The sequence below is a fragment of the Microcaecilia unicolor genome, chromosome 1, assembly GCF_901765095.1.
Source record: "Microcaecilia unicolor chromosome 1, aMicUni1.1, whole genome shotgun sequence".
Taxonomy (NCBI): Eukaryota; Metazoa; Chordata; class Amphibia; order Gymnophiona; family Siphonopidae; genus Microcaecilia; species Microcaecilia unicolor.
In genome coordinates this window covers 387,930,661-387,948,401 of record NC_044031.1, presented here as the reverse complement: position 1 = coordinate 387,948,401, position 17,741 = coordinate 387,930,661, and the positions used below count along the sequence as shown (strand labels likewise).

General features: G+C 47.1%; 1 protein-coding gene across 1 annotated transcript in view; it reads left to right on the top strand.

The window, feature by feature from the left end:
- Nucleotides 1–675: 675 nt before the first annotated feature.
- Nucleotides 676–17,741, top strand: part of DMC1 (DNA meiotic recombinase 1) — a 506,546-nt gene continuing 489,480 nt past the window's right edge. The window contains exons 1-2 of the mRNA XM_030210749.1: nucleotides 676–756; nucleotides 1,722–1,783. Coding sequence (XP_030066609.1) covers nucleotides 699–756; nucleotides 1,722–1,783 — 120 coding nt within the window. The 5' untranslated portion in view covers nucleotides 676–698. The remainder of the gene's footprint in view (nucleotides 757–1,721; nucleotides 1,784–17,741) is intronic.

Sequence of the window (17,741 nt, the reverse complement as noted above, 5' to 3'; positions counted from 1 at the left end):
CCGGATCCGGAGAGAGGAGAGCTAGAGCCGGCTCGCGCTTTTTAACAACCGGCTCGCAAGTCGGAAGAAAATTTAACAACCGGCTCTTGCAAGCCGGCTCCAGCACACCACTGATAAGCAACATAACATTTTCTACTGTTCTGGGGTCTTGCCAGGTACTTCTGAACTGAATTGGCCATAGTTGGAAACAAGATACTGGGCTTGATGGACCTTCCCATCTGTCCCAGTACAGAATCACTTATGCACGTTTTAATGTGTGCACTATTCAGAAAAAAATATGTACATGTGCACTATTCAATATGCATGTGTGCACTATTTGGAAAAAGAGTGCACTCTCTTTGACATGGTACCCGCACCATTAAAAAAAACAAACAAACAAACCCAAACCAAGCATTCTCATAAATAAAATACAAAACAACACCAAACAAAATTTTTTGTGGCTACACATCCCTATTATTCACGTCTTTCTAGCTGCTGCCTCTCACTCTCCTCCCCCCACAAATAAGCACTCCTTTCCTCTCTCCTCTTGGTATTCTCTCTGTCTACTTTCCCTCGTCCTCCTCACCACCTCAGTCCACGTGGCCACCCAGATACACATCATTCGGGGAGGGGGGCATCATGGCTCTATAATTCTCATGGTACCTCTACAGCTCTGATTTCTGCGCCGGCCTAGGAGCAGGATTGTGGCGTAGCTGTAGATGGGCCTGGATGGGCAAAGGCCCACCCAATTTAGTGGCCCCCCAAAACATCTAACTGGTAATGCTTCACTCCTCTCTCTTTTCCGTTGGCTGCACGGTATCTGCCCGTCTCTCTGTGAAACAACCCCACCATCCACCTCCACCGGCAGCGATTCCTCTAGGCAACCTACACCGGCACTGCAAGCTTCCCTCTACCGCAGCCCGCCCTCAAGGACATCACTTCCTGCTTTTTCACTGTCTGGCGGTGGCGGGGCCGCGGTAGAGGGAAGCCTGCAGGACCAGTGCAGAAGCCGGCATTGGCTAGAAGGTAGATTGAGGGAGGTTTTCATAGAGAGACAGGCAGTTGCTGGATGTGGAAAGGAACAGATGCCGGACTGCGGGCGGAAGGGGAGAAAGATGCGTGTAGGGGCAGTGCAAAGGGGATGGATAGGAGGAACGAGGGAGAGAGGAGTTGCACGAGGCGAAAACCAGCTCGGGGGCTGCGCAAGTTTTAGCGGGCACACCAGCCTTCCCAGCGATAAGCTCCGCGAGGGCTGAAGGCTGCATGGGGCGAGTAGTTCGTTTCTTCTTAACGCTCGCCCCAAATATCCGATGATTCCGATCATCTTCGTTCTTCTCCGCCTCCACCCCTTTCCATCACTAATAAAAATAGAAGCAGCGCAGAGGTAACTTGGCAGCATCCAGCAGCACGTGACCCAGAGGGCGGGAAACAGTCTGTAGTGATGATGATGATCGTTGTGCACACTACTCCAGTAACAGTTGGGATAGGAAGAGCCCTGAATTAGTTTTTCAGAAAAGTGACTGGATTTATTTGACTACAGAGTAGCTGAAGCTGAAAAAGTAATTTGTTTTGATTGGTTGTTTATTTTTATATTGTTGACCTTTTATAATGGACTTACATAAAGTCCACTAGAGATATGTTTCATATTTAGAATGTACCAATGGGGTAAGAGACCTTCATTACAGCAAAATGATTATTCCCACAGTTAATCCTGTTTATTTTCTTTATCCCCTGTTCTGCAGGTAACACTATGAAAGCTATGGAAGATCAAGTAGTAGAAGAGGAACTGGGCTATGATAATGAAGTAGGTCTAGATTACTGGCAACTATTTCCTTCATTGGTCTTTATTTGCTGTTATATAGTACATGTGTATATTTTTATTTAACACATTTATATCCCACATTTTCCCACTTAGTTGCAGGCTCAATGTGGTTTACACAATAACGTAGAGGTAGGCGCCGTTTCAATAATACAAATACATAGTATAGTAGTAAGCATGTAAGAAACATAAGTATAAAGCAACAAAGAAATAAAGAGGGAGTGGTGATAGAAGTCTAGTACGGTCCATATTTTGCTGTGTCGCAGGAAGTAGAAAGTTAATTTGGGTCAGGGGGTAGGCCTTCTTAAGTTGGTTTTCAGTAGTTTCCTGAAGTTAAGATGGTTATGGATAGATCTCACGGTTTTGGGCAAAGCGTTCCACAGTTGTGTACTTATGTAAGAAAAGCTGGATGCATAAGTTGATTTGTATCTAAGTCCATTGCAGTCTGGATAATGCAGATTTAAATAAGGTCAGGATCGGCTGGTACTGTTTCTGGGTGGTAGTTTTATGAGGTCCAACATGTATCCAGGAACTTCACCGTAAATAATCCTGTGGACAAGAGTGCAAACCTTGAAGGCAATACATTCCTTGGTGGGAAGCCAATGCAGTTTTTCGCGAAGGGGTTTGGCACTTTCAGATTTTGGTTTTCCAAATATCAGTCTGGCTGCTGTATTCTGTGCGGTCTGAAGTTTCTTTGTTAGTTGTTCTTTACAACCTGCATAGATTCTATTGCAGTAATCTAAATGGCTTAGTACCATTGATTGTATTAGGTTGCGAAATATGTCTCATGGGAAGAAATGTTTTATACATTTAAGTTTCCACATTGAGTGAAACATTTTCTTTGTAGTGGAATTTACTTGACCGCAATCTGACACTTGAAAGTCAATTATGACGCCAAGCAGTTTTAGGCTATCCGAGATTGGGAGAGAGTGGTTTGGGATGTTTAAGGCTGAAGGTTTATACTTATTGTGTTGAGATGAAAGGATAAGACAATGAGTCTTTTCAAAATTTATTTTCAGTTAGAATGAGTTTGCCCATGCACCCATTGTGTTCAAACCGATCTTAATTGTATTGGTGATTTCTGTCAAATCGTGTCTGAAAGGTATATAATTGTAACATCATTAGCAAAAATAAATGGGTTAAGGCCTAAATTGGATAAGGATTTGGCCAGTGGAATCATCATTATATTGAAGAGTGTTGATGATAGTGGTGAACCTTGAGGGACTCCGCAAACTGCTTTCCAGGAAGATGATATGTTTGAATTTGATTTTACTTGGTATTTTATTTATTTTTGTTACATTTGTACCCTGCGCTTTCCCACTCATGGCAGGCTCAGTGCGGCTTACATGGGGCAATGGAGGGTTAAGTGACTTGCCCAGAGTCACAAAGAGCTGCCTGTGCCTGAAGTGGGAATCGAACTCAGTTCCCCAGGACCAAAGTCCACCACCCTAACCACTAGGCCACTCCTCCACTCTAGAGGATAAGAAACCTTTAATCCATCTGAGTATATTTCCGCCAATCCCATAGTAATCAAGGAGATTTAGTAAAATGTCATGGTTGACACTCAAATGCGCTAGACATGTCAAATTGGAGGAGAAGTATACTTTTTCCTGCAACTATTTCTTGCTTAAATTTAGCCAGAAGAGTAACTAAACAGTTTCAGTACTATGAAGGGAGCGGAATCCTGATTGCGAGTCGTGTCATATAGAAAACTTGGCTAGGTAATTCATAAGTTGTTTAGTCACCATGCTTTCCATTAATTTAACCACCAGTGGGATAGAGGCAACTGATCGGTAATTGGTAATATCATCGCTCTTTTTCTTGGTGTCCTTTGGTATTGGGGTGAGAAGAATGTTACCATGATCCTTGGGGAAGAAACCTTGTTGAAGCATGAAATTTAGATGGGCTGTTAAATCTACTAAGTATCGATAAGGGGCAGATTTGAGTAAATAGTTGTGACAAGTATCCAATTTGCAATAAGAATTGGAGAACCTTAGGTGGAAAAATAGAAGGGAATAAGTTACTAAAAGAAATTTGACTATATTCATTTTTTAAAGTCAATAGGGATAGAAATGAAGTAGGAATTAATGAATAAGAGAAGCAGTAATGATCGCTAGTCGCAATCCAGCACTGCAGTTCTCTATTCTCCTCTTAACTGGTGAATTTAGATGGAGGATTTATGGCTGGAGTGGAAATGAGCTTAATTATTCTGTTGTAGTTAAGAAGTCAGTTTGTTAGTCTCTGTTTCCACTGCCCCATGCCGCTGTCTTTAGCGTTCACTCAAGGCAAAGCAAGTGATTCTATGAGTTTGTGAATCTTGAGGGAGGTTTAATAGACTGGAGTGGAAGTGAGCCTTTCTAGTTTACTACAAGCAGGGAAGCACTTGGTTGATCTCTCTTTCCATTGCAACCGCGCAGCCGTCATCGGTGTTCATTCAGTGCATGGCAAGTAAAACTTTGAGCTGCTGCATCCACGCTGTCGTTTTATTGTCTGTCCATCTGTAGTGGGTGGAAAGGCAGTGTCCAGTCGTGTATCCGAGTCGGGGGGAGCTGTGGTTGGCTCCTAGAGGCGCTCGGCAGCCCGTCTGCAGGGATGGTCAGCGGATATCACGGCCGATCTCCGACGCTCCACTGCTGCTAGCCCGTGTAACTTCGTGTATCCTCTATTCTTGACTTCAGGTGAGTGTCGGGCATGGGCGGGTGTCCAGCGTGGGTGTCGTGGAGCAGTGCAGGTCGCCCGCGAACCACCTATTCAGCCACCACTCTATCCGATCTTTCCGGCCCTTTCAGCCACGTATGTAGCACGTGGCGTGCTCCTTGCTTTCTTTTCTACTGTTCCTCTCTCCTCTCTGCTGTCTCGGGTGGCGTTCGGCCGGCCTGTACATCCCCGGGGTCGACTAAGGCTGGGCAGGCCCTCAACAGCTTTCTGGTCAGTAGGGCAGCGCTGTGGCTCCGATATGGGGGAAGCTGCGGCCCTTTATTCGGTGGCAGCGATGGCAGCGTGCTACTCGGCCGTATGTCTGCGAGGGAACCCTGCCTCAACGGCGCTCGGCGGTGCTCAGCGGTACAGTTGACCCTTTAAGTTAAGGCTGTCAGTTCGATCCAGTGGACCACAGTCCGTTCCTGGCTGATTTCAGACCAGATCGCTGGGTCGTTGGGTTGCTGGGTCGCCGGAGCTCTCTGTTCCTGTGTCTTAACTAGCGGCCATCTTGGAACCTCTGCAGATTGTGTCCATCTACCAGCAGGTGGAGATAGAGATCACTGACTTAAGTGAATGGTATTGGACGACCAGCCCCTCTGTAAGCTAGTAAATGGCCATCACAAAGCAAAGGAAGGCCCAAAAGTAGAAAACCTTCCTCACCATCGAAAGGTAAACAACAACAGAACCAAAGTGTATTCCAGTAAAGATTAAACTCTGTTTAAATTTTGAAACTTGTGTCTGAAACTGCAAAAACAAAAGAACTGGAAGAAACAGGTACAACAAACAAATCCACTGAGTAAATAGAGAAACAAAGCAACGGTAAGTGAGGGAGGGATGCTGGATTCATCTGCTGCAGCTAAAGGAAAGAAAATTATCAGGTAAGAACATCATTTTACCTTCCTTAGCGCAGGCAGCAAATGAATCCATCAACTGGTGGGATGTACCAAAGCAGTCTCTAGATAGGGCGGGACACTGTTGCCCCCCTTGACAATACCGCCGTACCAAAAGAAGCATCAGATTTGGCAGCTATGTCCACTCTATAATGCTTGGTAATGGAATGAACGGAGGCCCAAGTAGCCACCTGACAAATTTCTTGTAAAGACAAGACCGAAGACTCCGCCCACGAAGTCGCCTGCACTTAGTAGAATGAGCATGTAAGGGTTCCGGCAAGCTGCGACCAGCCAACAAGAACGCCGAAGAAATAGCTTCCTTAAGCCATCTCGCAATTGTCGGTTTTGAAGCCGCCTGACCACGACGAGAGCCTTGAAGAAGCACAAACAAATGCTCTGTCTTCCGGAAGTCATTAGACATCGCCAGATAGCGAATAAGAACGCGACGCACATCCAAAAGATGACTCCAAAAATCCACAGGAAAATCTTCTACCCTAAAGGAAGGAAGAAAAAGAGGCTGATTTGGATGGAAGGCCGAGATAACCTTCAGCAAAAAGGAAGGCACAGTACGCAACGTGACTCCCGCCTCTGAGAACTGCAAAAAAGGATCCTGACAAGAAAGGGCTTGAATCTGTGGATAACACTATGAAAGCTATGGAAGATCAAGTCGTAGAAGAGGAACTGGGCTATGATGATAAAGCAGGTCTAGATTACTGGCAACTATTTCCTTCATTGGTCCTTTATTTGCTGTTATATAGTACGTGTGTATATATGGCAGCAATTATTGTGCACAAAAGTGTGTTATATATATTAGGTAATATAGCACACATATCAGGCTCATATTGTTTTCTAATAACATTTAGGGTGACCTCAGTTTCATTCTTTTATTAGCTATTAATATTATCATGATTTGCTTATCATATGTATGCGGTGCTGTACATAAAGACATAGAGAGTAATTATCAAAGGAATTCCTGTGATTAAAGCAGCAAACTTTCCTTAGCTTCAGCAGCAGATGAATCCAGATACTTGCGGATTGTGACCATCTACCAGCAGGTGGAGATAGAGAGCGCTGAACAACTACAACAACTAGGATGGTCTGTCAGTATTCTCTATCTCCAGCAGGCGGATGGATGGTCTCTCATGAGCTCCTGGTCTCATCTGTGGCAGGTCCCAATGTTTTGGGTCTGTCGGTTCAATGAGCTTTAGGGCGTGTGGCTGATTGGTGCCGCCTTTAGGGGGTACACCTGGCCACCCCATGTCCTTCCTCCACCCTTTTGCCCTCTCCTGCCCATCCTCCGATCCTTCCTCAATGTGGGTACCAAGCTGCATGAAAAAAAAAAAGAGCCATGTCATCCCAACTTTGGGTATTCAGTTTCTACTTTCTCTGGGCTCCAGGAGGGATACTGGTATTCCCAGTATCGGGGCTTAAGGAGGAGAGAATGTTGCTTTCCCATGGACTGCTTTGAAATGTCTGGCAGCATTTTGGCTTCCTGGGGTGAGTGTTGATTTTTATTTCCTTACTTCCTTTCTGTTTACTGCCCTAGTATATTCAGGTAGTAGTTTTGAGCTTGTCTCTTGCGGTGCTAGAAGTGCACAGCATCAGGGTTGGCTTGCTACCTCTATGAGCCTGTGTTTGTATATAGGTGCAGTGTCCAGGTGAGCCTGGCTTGTTTCCTGTGCAATGAAAGTGCGGGCTTATTTGTCTTTGAGGGTGCCAGCGGCCATTTTGATGCTATTCAGGAGGTAGTGCTGCCAGCATTTGCCTGTCTTGACCCTGTTTTGTTCCTGGACATCGGTTCCTACAGGGCCTTCTGGGCGCCATTCTCCTCCGAGTTGTGTAACCTTAAAAAACCCGCAAGGATTCAGAGAAGCTCTTTGGGTTGGGCTTTTGGCAGCACCTGTTTACTTGCTTCTGTGTTGTTCCCGGGATTTAGTCTCTCAAACCTTACTGTACATAGAAGAGTTACTTCAGGCTACAGAGAGATGTTCCTGATCCCCATTTCTCCTCCTCTTCTACAGGGGTCTTGTGAACTGCCATTGGTAAGGATCAGGAGGGCTTGGACAGTAAGCTTGCAACTCTTATTAAGGAACCCCATGGTCCTCTACCGGTCCAGCCCTACGTAAGGGGATGATACCCTGATATTTTTTTTTGTTCAGGACGCTTTCATAGCGTGAACCAGGCATTGCCTAGTCCCTTTAAGGGCACGGGGCGCTGCGGATTCGCAGGTCTCCCCAGCCGCTTCCCATACCGGCAGCACGGTGGGGATTCGGCTTTCTCGGTTGTCTGTGGTGTGTTCCTCTGTGGGTTAATGGCGGTTCCTGTGTGGGAACCTGTGAGTATAATTTAGGCAGTTCTCCAAGAGTATGAGGTTCTCTGTTGGGTACTGTTTACTGTGCCCCTGTTAAAACAAACAAACACAATAAAAAAGACCAGTGCCACTCTGGCAGTGTTCCTTGACTTTGATGGGAAAGTCTTCTTTGCCAGATCTCTCTGACTTGTTGCAGGGCAACAGTTTATTTCCGAGGGAAAGTTGGTCTGCAGCTGCGGTCCTGGACACAGGTCTCTTTCGGACCTCCTGCGCTTCTCCAGGTTCGGTGTTAGGACTTTAGTGGCAGAATAATTCTTTCACTCATGGACTTGCCTTTGTTTTCAGCAACACTCTGGGCAACTGGAGAACTGGGTTTGGGTTCCACTCCAGTTCTGTGTGGCTCTAGCCAGTCCTTATCCTTCCTTTGCCTCAGTCCCTGTATGCTTTAGATTCAGCATGGTGCTGGTAGCTACAGCAGGGTGATTCTGGAAGGTGGCTGGCCTTCACCTACTAGTTGTAGGTTCTAGACTGGTGGTCCAAATTTCCTCCGTCCCAAGGGGTATGATGTTTTGCCTTGCCTTTCTTGATGGTCTTGACTATCAGGTTTTTGTGTGGCTAGGATGGCGGCTGCTTTGTTGCTGGGCTATGGTTTTGCCTGGATGCATTCCCCCAGCGGTTCTGTTCTCTGGTGTTCTACTCTGGCACTAGTTGCTGCTTTTGCATACCTACTACTACTACTATTTCTCAGCTGGCTTCTATGGCACCTTTGCCACTTTTTCCCGGTGTTGGGTGTACAGCCCTGGCTTAGTGCTTAGAATACATACCTTTGGAACTGAGTGTTGTGGGCAAAATTCCCACTTTAGTGGCCAGCTGTTGTGCCGAACTCCCTCGCTGAGAGACACAGTGAGCTTCGTGCTGTGAGTATCTGGCTGGGAGGCCCAGAGATTTCTGGTGCACTTCTCTTTCCAGTTTACCTTCAGGGCCTGTGGTACTGATGTCCGGATTCTTTTGCATCATCTAGCCGTGGCTATCTCTCACTGGGTTACTGCAGTGTGCAGTCATACCAGCCAGTTCTGGTGCTCTGCTTCCCTGTACACTTCTTTACACTCTGAACTGGAAGAGAGTTTTGCCTTAGATCCCTCTTTAGGTATAATCTTCCTAGATTTCCTTTGGCGAGCTTCCACTTCAGGGATAGATTGGGTCGGACTCTGTTTAGCGCAGTTGTTTCCAATCTAGACATGCCAAGCTTCTGAGGTTGTGTGAGCAACACACTCCAGATTCTGTTGCCTCTTTTTATTCGTCTTTGCTGTTGAGGGGCCAGGTGCTACAGGCCAGGCAACTCTGCTGCATGGTTTCTGCTTCTTCTACAGCATACCGCTGTTCTTGCGGCCTAGAACAATTCAGATTCAAACTCCAGGTCTCCCCAGGTATTCCTTGCCTCTCGTTGAAGGGTTCTTGAGTCTGTCCTCGAGTTTCAGAATAGCAGGTCACCTCTTTTGATTCCTTGTGGAGTGGTTCAAATGGTCTCTGATGTGACTTCGCCATGCTTCAGCTGTTACTAACTGGTCTTTTCCCAGGCCTCTGCAGATGTTCTCTTGGAATCATCCAGGCCAACTATCAGGTGGTTTGCGCCTCCTGGTGTCATTCATTTCGGTGAGGTTGGCACCTGGCCCCAATTGCCTTGAGGCACAGGCATATTTATATTTCCTTTGTGGTTGCGCTGCAGGGAATTTCCCTACACCTTTCCTGGGACTTTTCAAGAGTCAGGTTTTTTTTTTTTTTTTTGGGGGGGGGGGGGGGTCCTTGCTGTCCATAATACTTTCAGTCTAGCCAGAGAGTTTCTACCTCCTTGGCTCTCAAGGACACATGTTTTCTATTTCCCTTCTGCCTTTCCACAGATGATTTCTGTGGTGCCTTTCCTTGGCAACTATTAATTGGTCTGGCTATGTCATTCAGCCTTTCCATGTCTCCAATGACATTTTCCTTCGTAGGAATGTATTGCAGATTCTTCCATACCTTGCATTTGGCTGATTTCGTCTCCTCTGGAACGACTGTTCTTCTTCAGTCTTCTTAGAATTGGTATTCTAATTTCTCGAGAGTCAGTCGTTTCCAATTCTAATCTTGGAATATCGACATAGCTTTAAGGATGGCTTCCTTCCTTTTGGTCTTCAGCTCAGGATTCCTCCCAACTCTGGGGCTACTTTTCCTACTAGATCCTGGAGTCTGGAACTGTGTTCTAGATCTGGGTGTTCTTCCATGTGCCGTGTTCCACTGCTGACCACTTTGGTGGTTCCTTCTCAACTGTTGGTTGTCATTTCTCTTGACTTTCCAAGCCAGTTCTGTCAACGCTGGGGCTCCAGAACTGCCTTCGTTGGCCTTTTCGGCTGTATTGGTAGGTGGCTTTCTACAGTTGCTAGGTGGCACCGGCATTCTTTGGCTGGCTGCATCAGTGTTCGGATTTATTCCTGGAGTCCACCACTTGATATCTTCCGGTTTTGTCAGATGGGGAGTCGAGGCTGGCGTGTTGGGCAGATTCCTGGACTGTCTGGATTCAGGTGTCTCCCGAGCCGGTGTCTTTGGCAGTCCCAGTCTGTCTTTTGCTGTGCTCGCATCTCTGGGCGACCAGTCGGGCATGTAGGTTCAGATCCCGTTTGTGGACAACCTAGTGTTTCAGGTGGGTTTAGCACTTTTGACGCCAGATCGAGGTGTCTCCTAGTCTCAGCATTTTCCTGAGGACAGGTCTGGTTCTTCTTGCTGGGTAATTCATGCTCGCCCTTCTTGTAGTGATATCATGGGCACCCCTGTTGTAGTTGCAGTTCTGGGTGTCTATCTATGCAGGTTTTCAGAACTCCAGACTTGGGCCGGTCAGGCTCCTCTGAATCCTCTTGTTGGGGTGCAGGCCCATTTGTCCCACCTTTTCTTGTGAGATCAGTTTTCAGCCTTTCTTCTCACTTACTCTTATTCTTTCTATGAGCTACACTTTCTCTGTGTGTGTCCTCTCTTTTGAACGTGACCCACAAGCTTCATTGATCAGTTCTTTGGCTCCTACCTTGCTCGGGGCTTCACGGGGACACTGGCTTTCTTAGCCTTGCAAGCTTGCTCGCTCACGGACACTTCTGTGTTCACGTATTTTCTAAGGGTACAGCTCGTTCGTATAATTTCCAGGCATTTTCTGTCTGAGCTGTAGGTTCTTTCGGGGCAGAGGACTTATGTTGGGCAGTGACATTGTCTTCTTTGCTTGCTTTCTGAAGGCATTATCTTTTTAGAGGATTCTGCGTGGTTGCCTGCATTTTTCGGAGTTTCATTACTTTTCGCAGGGGCTTCAGGTTCCCACTCTACTTCGGGACTGCTTTTGTACATCCCACAAGTATCTGGATTTATCTGCTGCCGTAGCTAAGGAACAAAAAAAATATGTCTGTCTTTATAATTTTCTTTCCTTTAGTCACAGCAGATGACTCCAGAGCCCTACCCTAGCTTCTTTCGGAGGTTCCTCTCAGTTCTTTCTTCCGCTTGGGTAGGGTATATGCATTTTTTAGATTTACCATTGTGTGCTTGGATTTCATCTTGACAGTTTTTGGTTTATGGAAGGAGAACTCTGATAATTCTGTTTCCTTCTGCTTTGTTATGAGAAATACTGACTGACCAGGAAGCATTCCATCCTATAAGGTAGTGCAGTTCAGCGCTCTCTGTCTCCACCTCCTGGTAGATGGTCTCAAGCCACTAGTATCTGGATTCATCTGCTATGACTAAAGGAAAGACAATTATCAGGTAAGACATCATTTTTCGTTATGGGGTTAATTCTACAGAGTAGGCGCTAACATGTAAGCACAAGTTACGTGTGTAAATGTTTTTAGAATACTATCAAATATGTCACAGGCAAATTCAATCCAACATTCTCTGACCAAGAGAAGATAAGGTAGCACCACCACAGTAATCTCTTAGTGGAAATAAGTTTTATGGACCATCAGAGGGTGAAAATCACTATAGTGTTTTCACAGTGATATATAACATCACCTAGTTTTGTTTTATGTCCAACTTTTTCACATATTAATTCTATTTCCTAATTTACAAAATTACTTATCTGTTCATGGGAGACTATAATCCTTTGGCATATGTTTGAAGATGTGCATCAGGGAGATCTTCTAAAAAATATATTCTATGAGGACAAGCAGGCCTATTTATTCTTACAAGTGGGTGACACCGACCATGTCGGCAAGTCCGGGACTTATGACAAACATAAGTAGAACTTTGTGGAGCGCGGGCATGTCAGTTCTTTTCCTACCTGGGTGAGGAGAGGGTGTGGGTTTTTTACCATCTCTTCGTTTCGCTCGGTCCAAAGAGCTTCTTTTTGTGCCTTCTGGCTATTTTTTCGGCTCCTCTATTGTGTTCCCATTTGTGGAAAACCCTTTTGTTTTCTTCCTTTATTTTCTTAGTTTCGTTTCCCCAGTTTTAAGTTTCCTTATTTTCTCTGTTGTCACACTGACGTTTTTAGGCCTTGTATTTGACCGGGTTCTTCCCCTTTTGTTTTTCTGGTGCCTTGCCCCTTTTTCAGGCACCATCGCCTCATTTAATATAGCCGCAGAAGTTTTTCCGTCCATGTCCTCAAAGGTTCTCAATGGCTTCAAGCACTGTGTCCAGTGCAAGTTGGGCAGTCTCTGGGAAAGACACCCATTGTTGGTGTCTTCAGGGTCTTGGGCCCGACCATATCCCGGCTGTGTACTGTCTTCGTATGAAGAAGAGGACCCAGGTTTCCAGAGAGGCGCAACGCGAGAGGATTTTTGGAGCCAAGTCCAGTTCCTCGACATCAGCATCGAGGTTGAGGTCGGCAGCGTCAGCATCGACATCGAGCATCGCACTGGCATTGGGAGTGTCGGTAAGCATGGCTGCTCTGCAGGGGCGTAGCCAGACCTCAGCAGGAGGGGGTTCCAGAACCCAAGGTGGGAGGGCACATTTTAGCCTGTATGCCGCCGCCGATCCTCCCCCACCACTGCCGCAACGTACCTTTACTGGTGGGAGTCCCCAACCCCCGCCAGCCTTAGTCTTCTTCAGTGCCGGTCTCCGGCGCGTTTGCTGATCTGTGCTGTACATCCTACACGTCCTCAGTTTCACTTAAAGGAACGTGCTGGACGTCAGGACTCACAGCACAGATCAGCGAATGCGCCGGAGACCGGCGCTGAAGAAGACTAAGACTGGCGGGGGTTGGGGACCCCCACCAGCAAAGGTACCTTGTGATGGTGGCGGGTCGAAAGTGGCGGGGGAGGGTTGGCGCGGGGTTGAAAGTAGAGGAGGCCAGGACTAAATTTGGTCCCACCTAGCTACGCCCCTGCTGCTGTGAGACTCAGACACTGGGAGCAGTGATGCATTGAGTAGGTCTCCACCTGCCTCAAGGCCTGCTGTGCAGAGCCCCCGGGACCTTCCACTGTCGGACCCAACCCCGAGGCGACGTGTGGTTTCAACGTTGGCACGGTGATGACAAGCTTCGGGCTAAGGCCAAGAAGCATCATCATTGCTCTCCCTCGACGTATGGTGCTGGGAGCTGCGGGGCAATGAAAGATTTGGCACCTGAGAAGTGTCGGCGCCGGGAGGACCGTTCTCCCTCCATACGGGAGATGCCGAAGCATCAGTCGCCCACAGCCAAGACCCAGCTCCCCTATTGATCCTGTCATAAGTACATAAGTATTGCCATTCTGGGAAAGACCAAAGGTCCATCAAGCCCAGCATCCTGTTTCCAACAGTGGCCAATCCAGGTCACAAATACCTTTAAGATCCCAAAAAAGTACAAAACATTTTATACTGCTTATCCCAGAAATAGTGGATTTTCCCCAAGTCCATTTAATAATGGTCTATGGACTTTTCCTTTAGGAAACCGTCCAAACCTTTTTTTTTAATTTATTTGCATGAAGTCTTTATTAAACGTGAAAACATACAAGAAAGCTCGCTGAGCTCAACTAACAATACATAATATCATGAATTATACAGACAAACAAAGGCGCCATAAGCACCACTGTCATACATTTTCAACATCCGTATGGTTGCCATAAAGGACTTCAGTGTTTTAAATTTTTTATCTTAGAAACATATCCCCCATTGATACCCTCCCCCCCACCCCTCCCAGGGGCAATTACCTTAACACAGCCATTTCACTCTCTGCTCACACTAATCACCCTAATCACTGAGAATGAAAGGTTTCCAGACAGCGTACCATTTGCTCTTCCGTTGCCTACGCTCAGCTATGAGCCTCTCCATTTCACAAACATAACTCAGTTTATTGAGCCATCTCTTTACTGGGGGAACCACAGCCTGTTTCCAAGAGGAGGCTATAACCACCCTAGCTGCGCCCAATGCTTGCCTCATCAATGCCTGTTGAACCGGCTTGAGACCCACTACCCCTGCAGAGAAGAGAAATAGTTCAGGAGCCCAAGGAATTGAACACTCCACCCATCTCTGCAACCAACTGTGGACTGCCTTCCAGAACGCTCTAACTTTTATACAAGACCACCACACATGCCCCATTGTTCCCCTCCTGCCACTAATCTCTTCCAAACATAATTTTTCCTGAGTTACTACCGATTGGACTGCTGCCGTCTTTAGAAAATGTAACAATTGAAGATACGCACAATCATCCTTCCCTACCACAGGGTACTTTGCCGTCAAAGCAGAAAAAGACATCAAAGACTCCCCCTTGAACACTTGACCCCACGTTCTCAAGCCCTCACCATACCATCTTGTAAATACCCCCTTCGTATTTCCCGGCAAGAACATAGGGTTAAAAACTATGGGCGACAAGCGAGACAGAATACATCCAAAGTTTTTTAAAACTCCGCTAAGCTAACCGCCTTTACCACATTCTCTGGCAACGAATTCCAGAGTTTAATTACACGTTGAGTGAAGAAACATTTTCTCCGATTCATTTTAAATTTACTACATTGTAGTTTCATCGCATGCCCCCTAGTCCTAGTATTTTTGGAAAGCGTAAACAGACGCTTCACATCTACCCGTTCCACTCCACTCATTATTTTATAGACCTCTATCATATCTCCCCTCAGCCGCCTTTTCTCCAAGCTGAAAAGCCCTAGCCGCTTTAGCCTTTCCTCATAGGGAAGTTGTCCCATCCCCTTTATCATTTTCGTTGCCCTTCTCTGCACCTTTTCTAATTCCACTATATCTTTTTTGAGATGCGGCGACCAAAATTGAACACAATTTTCGAGGTGCGTTTGCACCATGGAGCGATACAAAGGCATCTTCGTTTTTGTTTTCCATTCCTTTCCTAATAATACCCAACATTCTATTTGCTTTCTTAGCCGCAGCAGCACACTGAGCAGAAGGTTTCAACGTATCATCAACACCTAGATCCCTTTCTTGGTCCGTGACTCCTAACGTGGAACCTTGCATGACATAGCTACAATTCGGAATCCTCTTTCCCACATGCATCACTTTGCACTTGCTCACATTAAACGTCATCTACTATTTAGATGCCCAGTCTCGAAAGGTCCTTTTGTAATTTTTCACAATCCTCCCGCGATTTAACGACTTTGAATAACTTTGTGTCATCAGCAAATTTCATTACCTCACTAGTTACTCCCATCTCTAGGTCATTTATAAATATGTTAAAAAGCAGCGGTCCCAGCACAGACCCCTGGGGAACCCCACTAACTACACTTCTCCATTGAGAATACTGACCATTTAACCCTACTCTCTGTTTTCTATCTTTTAACCAGTTTTTAATCCACAATAGAACACTACCTCCTATCCCATGACTCTCCAATTTCCTCTGGAGTCTTTCATTAGGTACTTTGTCAAACGCCTTCTGAAAATCCAGATACACAACTCTGCATCCTGCTCCTGAGCTGGCTCCCCAGCCTTTCCCAGTGTTGGCCCTCGATGAGCGCATCTGGGCCTTGCTTCCTGAGATGCTGGATGACCTTTGGCAATGGTGTGCATCAGCATTGGGGTTGCTTGCACCTAACCTGCCTCTCGTTTCAACCTCACTTGGCCCTAAACCTGCAGTGCGGCCTCCGATACTGATGCAGCATGCGACCCCAGTGTCGACTGCCACCCAAGCTGGCACTCCATTGACAACAGTGGAGGAAGCTTCGCCGAAGTTAAGGCGGGAGCCGGCTTCTTGACGCCATTCTAGAGGACATGGTTCCTCCACTTCGAGGCAGGTTCGGTCTCTGCATTCCCACCCGGAAGTATTGTCTGTCACGATTGTGGTCGTGACCCCTCTCAGACTCACCTTATTTATGGCGGTCAGCTTCTGAGCTGGCTTCTGTCTGTTCTTCCTGAGTTAGTTCTGTCCCCGTGTGCTGGCTGTTTCCAGCATGGCTCTGATTACTCCACTATACTGCACCTGTGTGTGTGCACCTGTGTGTGTTAAGCCTCTCTGTGCTTCAGTATGCTTTGTGCCTGTGTCTTGGTTTGTGTTCCTCTCGCTCTCTGGTGGCCAGAAATGGTGGCTGCCATAGACTTTCCAGACTTTCTTTCTGGTCCGGGCCGGTCCAGATATTCCAGCCCTCCAGACTTGGTTTGAAGTTTGGCAGCTAGCCTCACCCGTAGCTGCCTCATGATTCCTGCAGCTGAGTTCAGCTGCTGATGGGTTTATTTCCACCTGGAACCTTCTGAGTTTGCCTTTGCATCGTCTAAGGTCCCTGGTTTGTTGGTGCTTTGTTGCACTTCTGCCTAGTCTGGTTTCTTGTTAGTTCCTTGTCTGATTCTAGTTAGTCTGTGTGTAGTTTAGCTTAGGTTTATTTGCTTGTTTCCCTAGTCTTGTTTCTGGTCTGTATTCCTTGTCTAGTTTCTGTTTGTCTGTGTCTCTTGCTTAGTGGCTGCTCTGCAGCTTTCAGTCCTGTCTCTTGTCTGTCAGTATTTGTACCCTGTTTCAGTGGCTGCGTGGCAGCTTTCAGTTCCTGTCCTTTAGCTTGTCCATTTCCTGCTTTGTGTAGTATTGTCTTTCTGTGAGTCCTAGCCCAGTTTCCTGCCTTGCTGCCCATGTATATTCTCTTCCCCTCAGACCCTCAGTCCCTTTTCAGCCTAGTTGGTATCCAGTGCCTGCCATGTCCTGTAAGTCCTTTCGGCTGCCTGCACCCAGGGGCTCAACTCCTGAGGAAGGGCGGTCAAGCGCAGGTGAAGTGTAGCTGTTTCTGTCAGAGTTCTGCCTTGTCTCTGGTGTGGGGTGGTTTTGTCTGCCACTGCTGCTCCATGGCAGTGGCCCAAGGGCTCACGAACCTAGTTTCTGCCTTGAAAGCCTTCGCCCACGATCTCTTCATCTCCCGTTCCCTCCAACTGCTCGCCCTAACTGAAACCTGGTTCACCCCCGACGACTCTGCCTCAGTCGCGGCCCTGTGCCATGGAGGTTATCCTTTCTCCCGACCAGTTGGCCGCGGAGGAGGAGTCGGGTTTCTACTTTCGCCCTCCTGTAGTTTTTAACCCCTCCTCCTACCGCAGTCTCACTGCTTCTCATCCTTTGAAGTTCACTCCATCCGTCTTGAACCCTCATCTCCGTCCCTCATTCTTGGAGACTTTAACATACATGCTGATGACCCATCCGACTCCTACGCTTCTCAGTTCCTCACTCTGACATCCTCCTTCAACCTCCAGCTGAGCTCCACCACCCCTACTCACCAAACTGGCCATTGTCTTGACCTCGTCCTCTCCTCTACCTGCTCACCCTCCAATTTCTGCGCCTCTGCTCTTCCTCTCTCAGATCATCACCTGATCACCTTCACACTTCATCACCCTCCCCCTCAGTCCCACCCAACACTAACCACTACTTTCAGGAATCTCCAGGCTGTCGACCCTCCCACCTTATCCTCTTGTATCTCTAATCTCCTCCCTTCCATCATGTCCTCCGTGTCTGTCGACAAGGCTGTCTCTGCTTACAATGCCACTCTCTCCACTGCTCTGGACACACTTGCATCATCCATCTCCCGTCCCACAAGGCGTACTAATCCCCAGCCCTGGCTGACCCTTTGCATCCCATACCTTCGCTCCTGCGCCCAATCTGCCGAACGCCTCTGGAGGAAATCTCGCACCCATACCGACT